We start from the raw sequence: 14,406 nt of genomic DNA, 5'->3' as shown, positions 1-14,406 counted from the left end.
ACGGGCTGTAGCCAGTATGCCAGGGAGCTGCCCTCCTCTTCCACAACAGCTGGCTCTGGGGTTCTCAAGATTTATTCAGGATCGTGTTAACGGAGGCGGTGGGAGGATGGGGTCCCTGACGTGCCGGGGACACACAGAGGACCCTCCCCGCCCCCGCAAGGGAGGGGGGAGGTTCGCTTTTTCTTAAAAATATAAATGTATTTATCTGCATTATCACGTCCCTGGGGCACCCAGCTGGCCGGCCCGTGCGCCACAGGGCAGGGAGGGAACAGGGCGTAAGTCTCAGCAAGGCGGAGGAGAGCTCCGCCAGGTGGGGATGTGGGGCAGCCTCACAGGGCCCCGTGTTGGGCCTGGTATCGAGACAGCACGGCGCGGTAGTGGGACAGCTCCTGGCGCACAGCCACCACTTCCTGCCGCAGCAGGGCGTTCTCCTTCTCCAGGAAGGCCGCCCGCACCGATATCTGGTTCTCCTTGAGCCGCCGGGCGTCCCGGGACCGCTTGGCTGCCTCGTTGTTCTTGTACCGGCGGCTCCAATATTTCTCGTCCTGGGGGAGGAAAGGGGGAGGACACTGAGGTCCACAGGGACCCAGGTCCCAGTGAGAGAGTAAGGGAGCCACAGCAGCGGGGCTTAAACCATACCAGGTCTCTGCTGGGATAGATACCCATGGGTCTGCCTTTCTAGGGCCCTGGTTGCTAAGGAGATTGGGCCCCTAGCAACAGTAAAGACACGAGATAGACCCCCACCCTTAAGCAACTCACTTTAAGTCTCCATTCTGCAAAGCGGGGCCCCAGCCCTCCCCACGATAAAGGGCCTGCAGTTAGCTCCTGCTTGCTAAGGATGCTTGTTCCCTAGCAACAAGGCCTTCATGGTCTGAGGGCTTCTCCCGTTGAAAAGCACTGCCCTGCACATCGCCTTTCCAGATCTTGGTTGCTAAGGAAATCTTGGTGCCCTGGTGATGGGGTTTGGTGTCCCATAAAATCCTCCCAGAGCTGGGGCCTTCTGACCTGGTTGCCAAGGCAACCTCATCCATCCTTGGCAAACAATAGTGAGGTCTAAGTGGTTTCAATGGCTGTGGCCAGTCTCTGACCTGCTGGCCTTGAACTGAGGCCAGAGAATAGCCTCCTCCCCACCAGGACCTGACTGAGAGAAGAGCTGTCCCTTAGGAAAGGGGACTATCCTGAGACCTCCCCAGAGGATTATACCTGAAGTCCTCCCATCCTGGAAACTGGTTCCTAAGGAGGACTCCTCCTTAGTAACTAAGGACCGCTGGGCTCAGAGAGATGCTCTCCACTCCACCATTTAATTAAAGCCCAGTTCCTGCTTGTGAGGGTAAATCCAGTCCCAAGCAATAGGGCCCTCTAGCAGGAGAAACCACTGGTGTAAATTTGACTTATAGGCCCGTCCTAGCTGCTTCAAGTAGCTATGTCTTGCACAAGGGTATGGCAAAGTCTTGTTTTTTGAGATGGAGTCTCGCTCTGTCACTCAGGCTGGAGTGCAGTGGCATGATCTTGGCTCACTGCAACCTCCACCTCCCAGGTTCAAGCGATTCTCCTGCCTCAGCCTCCTGAGTAGCTGGGATTATAGGTGCCTGATACCGTGTCTGGCTAATTTTTTTTTTTTTTTTTTTGAGATGGTGTCTCACTTTGTTGCCCAGGCTGGAATGCAATGGCACAATCTCAGTTCACTGCAAGCTCCGCCTCCGCCATTCTCCTGCCTCAGCCTCCTGAGTAGCTGGGACTACAAGTGTCCACCACCATGCCTGGCTAATTTTTTTTATTTTTAGTAGAGACGGGGTTTCACCACGTTAGCCAGGATAGTCTCCATCTCCTGACCTGGTGATCTGCCCGCCTCGGCCTCCCAAAGTGCTGGGATTACAGGCATGAGCCACCACACCTGGCCTGTTTGTTTTTGTTTTTGAGATGGAGTCTTGCTCTATCACCAGGCTGGAGTGCAGTGGCACAGTCTCGGCTCACTGCAACCTCTGTCTCCCAGGTTCAAGCGATTCTCCTACATCAGCCTTCCAAGTACCTGGGCTACAGACACGTGCCACCATGCCCAGCTAATTTTTGTATTTTTAGTAGAGACGGGGTTTCACCATCTTTGCCAGGATGGTCTCCTGATCCCGTGATCCACCAGCCTCGGCCTCCCAAAGTGCTGGGAATACAAGCATAAGACACTGCACCCAGAAAATGTCTGTACTTTTAGTAGGGGCGAGATTTCACCATGTTGGCCAGGCTGGTCTCAAATTCCTGACCTCAAGTGATCCGCCCACCTCAGCCTCCCAAAGTGCTGGGATTACAAGGCGTGAGCCATCGCGCCTGGCCTGGAATGACAAAGTCTTGTAACAGAAGCCCAAGCAACTCTTGCTAGGGAAGACTCCAGTAATGGCCAAAAAAAAAAAAGGATGCAGGCCGGGCGCGGTGGCTCAAGCCTGTAATCCCAGCACTTTGGGAGGCCGAGATGGGTGGATCACGAGTTCAGGAGATCGAGACCATCCTGGCTAACACGGTGAAACCCCGTCTCTACTAAAATACAAAAAAAATTAGCCGGGCGAGGTGGCGGGCGCCTGTACTCCCAGCTACTCGGGAGGCTGAGGCAGGAGAATGGCGTGAACCTGGGAGGCGGGGCTTGCAGTGAGCTGAGATCCGGCCACTGCACTCCAGCCTGGGCAACAGAGCCAGACTCCGTCTCAAAAAAAAAAAAAAAGGATGCAAAGATGCAATCACTGCTCAAATCATCCCAAATCAGAAAGTGGCCCTGGCTGTTAACAGAAGCCTGAAGCCTCCCACCAGTGAGAAGCCCAGGCCCAGGAAACAAGTCCTAAAGGGGCTGGCCGAATCTGCATCCTAGCCAAAGGCAATCACTCCAAAGGAAGTCCCACATCAGAGATCAAAGGCCTGCTGAGTAAGGAGAGACAGGCCACAGGCTGATATCCCATTGCCAAGGAAGACTGTCCTTCGCAGTTGTGCCTGGTGGAGCCTGAGACCTGACCCACTGAGGGTTCTGGATCCAAGTAATAGGAGAAGCTCCAAGTCTCTACAAGTAGGCCTAGCAGAGCTGGCTGAGTCAGCACCCCACAGTGACACTGTCTTTTGTTTTAAGACAAGGTCTCGCTCTGTAGTCCAGGCTGGAGTGCGGTGGTGCAATCTTGGCTCACTGAAGCCTCAACCTCCCAGGCACAAGCAATCCTCCCACCTCAGCCTCCCGAGTAGCTTGTAGAAATGGGGTTTCACCATGTTGCCCAGGCTGGTCTTGAACTCCTGAGCTCAAGCGACCCTCTTGCCTCAGCCCCCAAAGTGCTGGGATTACACGAGTGAGACCCCTCGCCCAGCTGACACTATCTTCATAAACCTCAGGCTCCTGCCCCCTTGTGCCCCATGGCCAAGGAGAACTAATCCATGGCTGCAGGCCAGGAGAGGCTGAGCACTAATCCCAGTGAGAAGCCCAGGCCTGAATGTGAGAAAAGGCCCCTCCCTGGCTGTAGGGCATGTCTCCAGCCAAGCCTATGTCCCACATCCAGCTCTGCTCACCTTCTGCTCCTCTGGCACCTGGATTTTCCTCGCCTTCTTCATGATTGGCTGGGGCTTAAGTTCCTCCTCTGAGAAGCGGTGTCTTCGAGGGTCAAAGGTCTCATGGCCAGGAATGCTTGATAGGGCAAGATCAGCTGGGTCGGGTTCAAAGGTCATCAGCACCTCCACGGTGTCTGGGTCCACAGGGCTGGGTGTGTCCCGAGAGGTCAGGCCTTGGAGAAACAGCACATGTCAGCTGAGTGTGTATTTTAGGGAAGGGGTTTCCAGAAGCTACCTCTTGCTCTGGTATAGCCACATGGAGAGCCCTTCTGAGATCTAGCATAAATTTGGCCAGGGACTAATCTCCCTAATATAAAATATGAAGGTTCCCTTGCACGCCGATAACCCTAGCACTTTGGGAAGCCAAGGCGGCAAATCACCTGAGGTCAGGAGTTTGAGACCAGCATGGCCAACATGGCAAAGCCTCATCTTCACTAAAAGTATGAAAATTGGCCAGGTGCAGTGGCGGGTGCCTGTAAGCCCAGCTACTAGGGAGGCTGAGGCTGGAGAATTACTTGAACCCGGGAGGTGGAGGTTGCAGTGAGCCGAGATCACACCACCGCACTCCAGCCTCGACAACAGAGCAAGACTCCGTCTCCAAAATAACAAGAAAAATGAAAGTTTCCCTAAGCCATAAAGATGCTTAGAGATCATGGAGCCATATCCACCTTTACAAACAAGGAAACTGAGTCCCAGTCATAACTGACTTGCCCTAGATAGCACATGAATCAGGGCTATTGCTTCTACACTTAATCTTAGCCAAAAGGCCAAGAAGCGATGGAGCTATTGCTTCTAAAACCTCAGAACTTCAGATGCACAGTCTAGCCTGAATCCTACTTACCGAATCCACGACCTAAGCTTAGACCCCAGATTGTCCAGAGAAAAATAATCTACTGCACTGAAAAGCTCTCAAGTTACAGTCTAAGAGCTACTCGCTGGGAAGAGTAAGGGAAAAGAAGAGGAGAAGCTACTCTAAGATTCCAGAAGATTGGTTCGAAAGGAGGCCCCTGTACCTTTAAGCACCAGCCAGCCGGGGCCAGCTAAGGACACAGGTTCAGGGCCGAGTCACGTGCTGACGCCTGCTTCCCTCCTCCTCCCTCCCTCCCAGGCCCCCCTGCCATCGGCGCCCTCACGTTCCCCGGCCCCGCCCCCTCGCGCGTGAAGGCGCCTGCGCGAAGCGCGGAGGAGGGAGGGGAGACTCACGTGGCGTAGGAATGTGCGGCTGGGAAGGGTAGGGCCCTGGTTCGGCCCGGAGGTCGGACCTGGGGCAGGTGTGCCCAGGAATTCCCAAACTGCAGTCCGTCCCTGGAGACCTCAATATGCCCAAAGGGAAACATCTTTCCTCTTGCTCTTCCAGTCACTTAGCTCCAACATCTCACCCCCCAAAGATCCCAATCCCCTGCTCTCCAGGGAGCATCGGCCTCCTGGACCTTCCCAGGCCCCCCGCCACTGGGGTACACACGATTCTGGGATCCCACGCCTCTCCTAGGAATATAGGAAGCTTGGTCCTAGCCCCAGTTGGAGAATCCAGAAACAAGATCCCTAACGTCTTCCCTTCTGAAGAACTCTGGGACCCGGGGCTGCAGCACGCCCCACTGGGGGACCCAAGAACTGGGCTGCCAGTCTCTTATGTCCTGGGTAAACAGAATTCTGCGCCCCTCCTTTGCTCCTGTAAAGGACCTAGGGGCTCCAGTTCTATCCCAGTTCCATCGATTATGGGCCCAGATTCTGGGGTCAGTCCACTGCCCAGTAAATAACTCTGGTGTTCCGGACTTCCAGTTCTGGCTTCACGAGTATCCACTTCCTTTGTCCCCACGTCCCACAGAAAAACCCACAAAATCTCATTGGGCAGGCTTCCTGGAATTTAGGGTTCCAAGTCTCTCCTCCCCTATGGAGCCAGAAGATCAAGTTCCTGACCCATTAAGAGACACAGAATCTGGCCCCCTCCCACGACACCGCTCGACAACTGGACACAAAATTCGGGGCCGCAGCCGGGTCCCACGGTCCCAGCCCCCAGCGTCGCACAGCCCCGCCCCCTGAGTCCAAGCCCCGCCCCGTCAGGACCCGCCCCGCCCCCTTCGCCGCACCTGCGCGGTGGCCGCTGGCGGCCCCGAGGGCAGCCCGGGCGGGGGCGTGCCCAGGAGAGGAGCGGGGGGAAGCGGAGCCGCACGAGCCCGGCCCTGGGGAGGGTGCGGGCGTCCGCGCGGGCGACGGCTCCGGCGATGGGCCACCGGGGGGCGGCGGGCTGGGCGGGAGCCCGTGCTCCAGCAGGAAGGCGTCCAGGTCCACGTACTCCACATCGCCGAACGGCAGCGTGCGCTCCCACAGCAGTGGCGCCAACAGACCCGGGGCGGAAACTGGCCCCGGGCGCCCCCGCGGGGACCCGCCGCCCACCACCGCCCCAGCCGGGGCATCCGCCGGGCCCGCAGTCTCCAGGCCTGGCCCAGGGGTTGTGGCTGCGGGCAGGGCCGCCTTGCGCTCCTTTTCCTTCAGGAGACCTGCGGTCCGGGAAAGACGGGTTGGGATGGCGGGGGGGTGGAGATAGAGATGGGAGACGAGACCCCGAGTCCGAGAGGCACAGGGCGGAGATCCAGAGAAAGAGGGGATGGGGAGTCGGAGAGGAGAGACGGGAAATGAAGGGACGGAGACGCAGAGTGGGAGAGAGACCCAGAAAGAACGGAGACGGGGGTGGCAGAGACAGGTGGACAGATTCACAGAGATGGGGACAGAATGCCGGGAAGGGATTGAGACACAGAAAGACAGCGACCCAGAGAAAGAGGGACGGAAGTTCAGGAATAGGGGGGCAGGGAGAGGGTAGGTGGAGGGTTGGGCAGGTGAGAGAAAAAAATGACAGCTCTGTAATTCCACTGTAATTACCCAACCCCATCCCCTGCGCGCTGTACCCCCTTCCCCCTCCCCCACCATCTGTAAGGGACAGGAAGGGGCTCTATTCCTGGGGCACATTCCTCATCCCTAGACTCCATGTGACCCCATGACGCCCCGCCCAAGCCCGTGTCACCACCGTGTGAGCACCCGACACACCCCCTCCCTGGGACCCCAGGGGTCCAGACTCCCGGACCAAAGGAAGAGGAGGTTGGGGCCTACACTCTTGTGAACCGAGGGAGGAGGACTTTGGGGACCTTAGGGTGGACGGGCTTCAGAGCCGGCGCTTTTGGGTCCTGGGCGCTGAGGGATCTAGGGGCCTAAACACCTGAGTAATTGAGTAGATTAAGGTTGGGAAGATGGACTCCCCCCACACAGGAGGTGTCTATGGGCCCCCACCCCCCACCCAACGGCATTTGAGGCCTTAAGGGGGTGGGGTGTCCGAACTGGGTGAGATGGGGGTTAGAACTCACAGCTGGCCGGCTCTTTGGGCTTGCTGGTCCCCTGCAGAAGGCTCCGCAGCCCAAGCAGCGCTCCCCCGCCAGGGGGTGTCCCGACCGGGCCGCCCAGCAGCAGAGGGGCCGGGGTCCTGTCGCTCACAGGCCGCGCCATCGCCTGGCACCTGCCCCCAGGCTCACGGGTTCATGGAGAGGCGAAGGGCTGGCCTGCCAGTCACCGGCACACTCCAGTGGTTTGGACGACTGTCTGCCCAGGGGCGGGCGAGTGTAGCCTGCAACCCTCCAGTATCCAGAACGCTGCAAATCCTAGGAGCGACGGGAATTTGAGGTCCTCGGTGCAGAAACGTGCAACTCAAAAGGGTCCTGGGAGATCATGCAGTCTGGGCGAGGGGGTGTCCAAATCAAGCGGCCGGCCCTTTGCAACCGAGGGTGAGAGGGGACCCAAGGCGCCCCTTCTACAAGGTGGGCGAGCCTGGCTCTTGCAAAATCTGCAGCTCTCGCAACGGAAGGCGCTTTGCAATCTGCACCGAGAGGTGTGCGCGGAGGGGCGGAGGAGGGGGCAGGAGGAGGCGGCCGCCTTGAGGCGTGGCCAAAGCAAACTTCTTTCGCGGAAAAAAAATCCAAACCAAAACACCCGACGCCACAGCGCGCGCCCCTCCTCCGGGTCCCCGCCCGGCGCGTCCAGCCCCGCCCGCCTCTGTGGGCATGCACCCCAGCCGCGTGCCTCCCTCCGGCTGCAAACACAGGCCAATCGTCTCCGACCCCTTGAGACGCACAGCCAATGGGGCCTCTGGATACGCCAGGGCCCAGGAGGGCGCGTGAGGGGCTTAGCGCGTGAAGTTGCCTTGCCTTTCGGTGGGAGGCGGGACACTGACCTACATTTGCCCAATGGGAGGCGGTACTGGGGGCGGGACCGTGACCCAGTTTGGGCCAATGAAGCAGGCGGGAGGGGGAAGCACATGGCTCTGCTCGTGCTGCCTGGTGGTAAGGGGTGTGATGGGGGAAGAGGGGTGCCGCTTAAAGGGGCCGCGGTCCTAATGATGGTTTTGAGAAGCAGGAAGCCAAAATGCCGAGTAGCGGGGGCTTAAAAAGAGGAAGATTGGTTTCCGGAAGAAGTCTGTTCTTTAATACCCAAATGTTTCCCCACCGCGCCTAGAATCAGACCACTGAGAAACAAGAAGTGTTCTGTCCCTTTAATAGCTTTGTTTTAGGAGTAACTCCCCTAGCCGTGTGGGGAGGCTTAGGACGGGCGGGTGCAATACTCGAAGGGGAGTCTCAGCGACCATGGGGGGCACCATCCACTGTAAGACAGAGAACAACGGCAGGCGTCAGTTTAGGATGGAAGGGGCAGGGGGCGTGCAGGGGGCGTGGGCTGGGCCGCGCAGGGCTCTACCATCGGAAGTCTGTGAGCGGGGAACCGGAATGTACCAGGTCGAGAAGCACTGGGCTGAACCACAAGAAGCCAACAGGAGGGGGGAATCGGGATGTCCAGATTCAGCATTAGGCTGAACTACTTGAAGGTCTTCATGGGGGGTGTGGACTGTACCATGTTGCGAAGCCGGGGGGGTGTGAGATCCCTGGGCTGAACCACAGGGAGGCAGTTGTAGATTCTCAGTAAGGGGGAAAGGAGCATCAGATTGTGGAACAGCGTAGAGTAGTACGACTTGGAAAGGGAGAGAGGATCCAAATTGTACCATTTTGGAAATTCACAGTAATAGGAAGCACAGAACAGTAGGTAATCGGACCATAGGAAGGCAGGGGTCAAAGGTTATAGACCAAGTTACAAAGCAGTGAAGAGGAAAGACAAATCGTGGGACAGCAATGACCTAGGGCTGGAAGGTGGACTGTACCACGTTGATATGTAGGGAGAGAGAGAAAAAGAGACAGCTCAGGAGGCTACACCATACAGACTCAGGAAGGGGGATGGGACTGAATCACATGGAGACACCAAGGGGAGACACATATAAGCGGGTTAGCCCAAGACATAGAGCGGGTGCAGACTGGACCATACCATGCAGGCGGTAGTTGGGGCCTCGGCAGCGCCTCTCGGGGTGCCGGGGGTCCCTGTTGCCCCTCAGTGCCCTGTGGGCCAAAGGCTGCAGGGGCCGGCCATTACCGCTGAGGCTCTGGAATATCTGCGATGGAGGATTCTGGCTCAGGAGTCTCAGGGAGTGCATCTGCCATAGAAGGAGGGTGGGAAACTGGGAGTGAATAGTGAACGGTCTTGGTGACGTCACGCGGGAAATCCCGCCCCTGGGAGCAGGTGGGCGGGGCCTGTTATCAGCCCCACCCCACCCCCAAAGGTGGTCTGACCCTCTTACCTCCTTAAATTCAGTCTATGAGGAGAGGGAGGACAGGTGAACAAGGGGATACCCAGGCCAGTGAGTGGAGTACCCAGGCCTAGGAAGGGCAGTGCGGACAGAGGGTCACCTGGAGGGAGGTGATATTGAGGGCCCGGTCGATGAGGATCCAGGTGACAGTCTCGGAGCAGGGCGGGGTGCTGAGAGAGCCCTGATAGGTGATAAAGCCGAAGGACTCTGGGAACAGGAGCTCCAGGCTCAGGTCTTGAAGAAAGTAGGCGTCATCTGCAGGAATATCAGGCCAGAGTAAGGAGGGCGGCACTCTTGAACACCCCCTCATGTGTGACCACTGGCCCCAGTACGCCAGGGACTTACTCTTGTAGGAGATGCGGGTGATGGTGTCGCGGTTAAGGAGGCGACTGAGGAATGGGTTAGAGCTACCAGCCACCTGTGTGGGGGTACAAGGTGAGGACACAGGAGCCCAGAAGTCCAAGCCCTCAACCGTCTGCTCCCCCAGGACCCAGGAGTCTGGGCCTCCCAGCACCCCTCTTCCCTCAGACCCCGGGTTCCAGGCACCCAAGTGCTCCCTCCCTCCGAATCTCGCCTCCGCTCACGTTGACAAAGAGGCTGAGAATGGCCAGGCCATTGGGGCTTCGGGAGGCAGCGCTGAAATTCCCGTAGAGTTCCTGGTTGAAGTGAATGAGCTGCACCTGGGGGTAGCACAGAGCATGGGGTCCCCCAGCAGAAGGGGAGGAGAGGATAACCCCAGCTTTGGGGGCCCAAATCAGGCTGAGGATTAGTGCTTAGGGTGGGAGGTCAGTTCTGTGGAGGAGGATGGGGTGAGGCATTACGAGGGTGAGGTGGGAGGAACTGGGGTGACTCAGGGTCGCCGGTAAACAATCAGTGGTCACTACCTCAGCAGAGAAGCCCTGGTGGTTGATCTGATGTTCGGAGCCGGCTCCGTCGCGAGCTCCAAACAGCAGCCGCAGTTCACTGAGTCGGTGGCTATAAAGGAGGGGACCCCCAGACACATTGACCACAGGTCGGGGTGCAGGCAGGAAGGAGACATGTCGGCCGGTGTTGTACAAGGTTCCCCGGAGCTGTGGGAGAGGCAGGAGCTGTCAGGGGGCAGGGAGAAATCTTTCCTTTCCCGTTTCCCATGCTTACATTTTCTGATTACAACAGTCTTTTTTTTTTTTGAAACGGAGTCTCGCTCTTGTTGCCCAGGCTGGAGTGCAATGGTGCGATCTGGGCTCACTGCAACATCTGCCTCCTGGGTTCAAGCGATTCTCCTGCCTCAGCCTCCCGAGTAGCTGGGATTACAGGCATGCACCACCATGCCCAGGTAATTTTGTACTGTTAGTAGAGACAGAGTTTCTCCATGTTGGTCAGGCTGGTCTCAAACTCCCGACCTCAGGTGATCCACCCGTGTCAGCCTTCCAAAGGGCTGGGATTACAGACACTGAGCCACCGCGCCCGGTCTTTTTTTTTTTTTTTTCAAATAGAATCTTGCTCTGTTGCCGAGGCTGGAATATAGTGGCAGGATCTTGGCTCACTGCAACCTCTGACTCCTGGGTTCAAATGATTCTCCTCCCTCAGGCTCCCAAATAACTGGGACTACAGGCGTGTGCCACCACACCCAGCTAATTTTTGTATTTTTAGTAGAGATGGGTTTTCACCGTGTTGGCCAGGCTGGTCTCGAACTCCTGACCTCAGGTGTTCCGCCCACCTTGGCCTCCCAAAGTGCTAGTGTTACAGGCGTGAGCCACCATGCCTGGCCTCCAACAGTCATTTAATCATTCAACGTAATTTGAACACTGACCACTTTTCAGGCTCTGTGCCAGTCTGTAAGTTGGTGCCCAATATTGGTGAATTTCTTTGATCAACAAATATTGACTGAGCTGGTGCTATGTGCTGTGGATACAAGAATAGAGCAATAGGCCGGGCGCAGTGGCTTATGGCTGTAATCCAGCACTTTGGGAGGCCGAGGCAGGTGGATCACCTGAGGTCGGGAGTTCAAGACCAGCCTGACCAACAGGCTCTACTAAAAAAAATACAAAATGGCCGGGCGCGGTGGCTCAAGCCTGTAATCCCAGCACTTTGGGAGGCCGAGACGGGCGGATCACGAGGTCAGGAGATCGAGACCATCCTGGCTAACACGGTGAAACCCTGTTTCTACTAAAAATACAAAAAAACTAGCCGGGCGAGGTGGCGGGCGCCTGTAGTCCCAGCTACTCGGGAGGCTGAGGCAGGAGAATGGCGTAAACCCAGGAGGCGGAGCTTGCAGTGAGCTGAGATCCGGCCACTGCACTCCAGCCTGGGCGACAGAGCAAGACTCCATCTCAAAAAAAACAACAACAACAACAAAAATACAAAATTAGCCAGGGTGGTGGCGCATGCCTGTAATCCCAGCTACTCGGGAGGCTGAGGCCGGAGAATCGCTTTAACCCGGGAGGCGGAGGTTGCGGTGAGCCGAGATCGCACCATTGCACTCCAGCCTGGGCAAAAAGAGTGAAACTCTGTCTCAAAAAAAAAAAAAAAAAAAAAAAAGACTAGAGCAATAAACAAGTAGACAAAACTCATGGGCCTCATGGAGCTTATGTTCTAATGAAGGCAAGAGAGACAATTGTGAATCACATAAGTAACTGCTTCATTAACTACATCCTGAGGTCATGCTTGGGGGAACTGGGAGCTCTGAGGTGTCATGAGGAGCTCAGCTTAGATGGGGGGGGGGGTGTCAGGAAAAATTTCCCTGTGAAGGTGACATTTTATTTTATTTTTTTTTATTATTTTGAGACAAAGTCTCACTCTGTCACCTAGGCTGGATTGCAGTGGCACCATCACAGCTTACTGCAGCCTCAAACTCCTGGGCTCAAACGATCTTCCTGCCTCAGTCTCCCAAGTAGCTGGGACCACAGTCACATACCACCATGCCCAACTAATTTTCAATTTTCAATTTTTTTTTTGGTAGAGAGGGTTCTCCCTGTGTTGCCTAGGCTGGTCTTAAATTCCTGGGCTCAAGTCATCATCCTGCCTTAGCCTCCAAAAAATAATGGAATTATAGGCATGAACCACTGCACCTGGCCAAAGGTGACATTTTAATGGGGACCTGAAGGATAAGCAGAGGTGACTTGCAAAAGAACAGAGAGAAGGGCATTCCGAGAAGCGAGAACAGCAGTGCAAAGGCCCTGAGGTGGCCTGTTTGAGTAACAGCAAAGAGATTTCACCGAAGTCCAGTGAACGGAGGAGAGAGAAGTTATGGGGGCTGAATGGTGCAGGACCTTGTGGAAAACAGTAAAGAGTTTTGCATTTTTATTTAGATAAACTGCATATATAGGCTGGATGTGTTGGCTCACGCCTGTAATCCCAGCACTTTGGGAGGCTGAGGTGGGCAGATCACCTGAGGTCAGGAGTTTGAGAACAACCTGGCCAACATGGCCATCTCTACTAAAAATACAAAAATCAGCCAGGTGTGGTGGTGGCGCCTGTAATCTCAGATATTTGGGAGGCTGAGGCAGGAGAATCGCTTGAACCCAGGTGGCGGAGGTTGCAATGAGCCTAGATCGTGTCACTGAATTCCAGCCTGGGTGACAGAGTGAGACGCTGTCTCAAAAAAGATACAATTAGATCCTGAGGGGGGTGGGCGCTAGGGCTCAAGCCTGTAATCCCAGCACTTTGGGAGGCCGAGACGGGCAGATCACGAGGTCAGGAGATCGAAGATCGAGACCATCCTGGCTAACACGGTGAAACCCCGTCTCTACTAAAAAATACAAAAAAACTAGCCAGGCGAGGTGGTAGGCACCTGTAGTCCCAGCTACTCGGGAGGCTAAGGCAGGAGAATGGTGTAAACCCGGGAGGCGGAGCTTGCAGTGAGCTGAGATCTGGCCACTGCACTCCAGCCTGGACAACAGAGCGAGACTCTGTCTCAAAACAAAACAAAACAACAACAACAATAAAAACCATAAATAAATAAATAGGCTGGGCACAGTGGCTCACGCCTATAATCTCAACACTTTGGGAGGCCAAGGTGGGCAGATCACGAGGTAAAAAGATCAAGACCATCCTGACCAACATGGTAAAACCCCATCTCTACTAAAAATACAAAGGTTAGCCAGGTGCAGTAGCTCGCACCTGTAATCCCAGCACTTTGGGAGGCTGAGGCGGGTGGATCACAAGATCAAGAGATCAAGACCATCCTGGCCAACATGGTGAAGCCCTGTCTGTACTAAAAATACAAAAGTTAGCCAGGTATGGTGGCATGTGCCTGTAGTCCCAGCTACTTGGGAGGCTGAAGCAGGACAATTGCTCGAACCCAGGAGACGGAGGTTGCAGTGAGCTGAGATTGTGCCACTACACTCCAGCCTGGGCAACAGAGCGGGACTCCAACTCAAATAAATAAATAAAAATAAACAAATAAATAAACTGCATATATATAACTCATTTGCCAGAGTGCCAAACATATAGTAAGTGCTACGTAAATGTTTGCTATTATTACATATCCTAATAGGAGGATTGTGAGCAGGAGTGATATGATCTCATTTGTGTTTTAAACATCTCTCTAGCTGTGGGGTGGAGAATGGATTGCAGGGAGTAGAGAGGCAGGCCAATGAGGAGGCTACGCCACCAGTCTGGGTGAGAGATTATGGTGCCTGCGTGAGACTGGGGGCAGTAGAGGGCGTGATAGGTGAAAGGATTTAAATAATATTTAGTAGCAAGGCTAGAAAGAACATGGAGTGGAAATGGATGTGAGGGAGAGAGGATGGGATGGGAAATGGCTTTAAGGCTTTTGGCTGGGGCAGCTAAATGAAAGGTAATCCCGGTTCTTGTAAGAAATGATATTGGCCAGGCACGGTGGATCATGGCTGTAATTCCAGCACCTTGGGAAACCAAGGCAGGAGGATCGCTTGAGCCCAGGAGTTAAAGACCAGCCTGGACAACATAGTGAGACCCCACATCTACAAAAAACTTAGCCAGGCATACTGGCATACGTCTGCAGTCCTGACTTCTTTTTTCTTTTCTTTTCGTCCTTTCTTTTCTTTCTTTCTTTCTGTTTCTTTCTCTCTCCTTGTTTCCTTTCTCTCATCTTTCTCTCTCTCTTTTCTTTCTTTTTCTTTCTCTTTCTTTCTCTCTCTCTCTTTCTTTTCTTTCTTTTTTTTTTTTTTTTTTTGAGACGGAGTCACGCTCTGTCACCCAGG

The 14,406-nt window shown here is 55.2% G+C and overlaps 2 protein-coding genes across 3 annotated transcripts; both read right to left on the bottom strand.

Moving 5' to 3' along the window:
• Nucleotides 1-54: 54 nt before the first annotated feature.
• On the bottom strand, nucleotides 55-7,950 carry DBP (D-box binding PAR bZIP transcription factor). Of its 2 annotated transcripts, none has more exons than XM_003915837.2 (4): nucleotides 6,927-7,950; nucleotides 5,658-6,068; nucleotides 3,532-3,743; nucleotides 55-545 (listed from the first exon to the last, which is right to left on the bottom strand). In XM_003915837.2, exons 1-4 carry the CDS (start codon nucleotides 7,063-7,065, stop codon nucleotides 330-332), a joined length of 978 nt encoding a protein of 325 aa, XP_003915886.1. In that variant the 5' UTR covers nucleotides 7,066-7,950; the 3' UTR covers nucleotides 55-329. The 2 variants fall into 2 exon arrangements, with proteins under 2 accessions (XP_003915886.1, XP_009193146.1); XM_009194882.2 differs by having other exon boundaries at nucleotides 57-569.
• A 139-nt stretch (nucleotides 7,951-8,089) lies between these two features.
• CA11 (carbonic anhydrase 11) lies at nucleotides 8,090-10,332 on the bottom strand (the record flags this gene model as incomplete). Its single annotated transcript, XM_031659085.1, has 7 exons — nucleotides 8,090-8,212; nucleotides 8,340-8,574; nucleotides 8,923-9,088; nucleotides 9,342-9,496; nucleotides 9,587-9,659; nucleotides 9,826-9,921; nucleotides 10,126-10,332. Coding segments are annotated over 7 exons (993 nt in total), but the record flags the coding sequence as incomplete, so codon positions are not given.
• Between the last annotated feature and the right edge of the window lie 4,074 nt (nucleotides 10,333-14,406).

Source organism: Papio anubis, chromosome 20 (genome assembly GCF_008728515.1).
Source record: "Papio anubis isolate 15944 chromosome 20, Panubis1.0, whole genome shotgun sequence".
Taxonomy (NCBI): Eukaryota; Metazoa; Chordata; class Mammalia; order Primates; family Cercopithecidae; genus Papio; species Papio anubis.
Note: the sequence above shows the minus strand (reverse complement) of the source record. Positions and strands in the feature narration are given on the sequence as shown.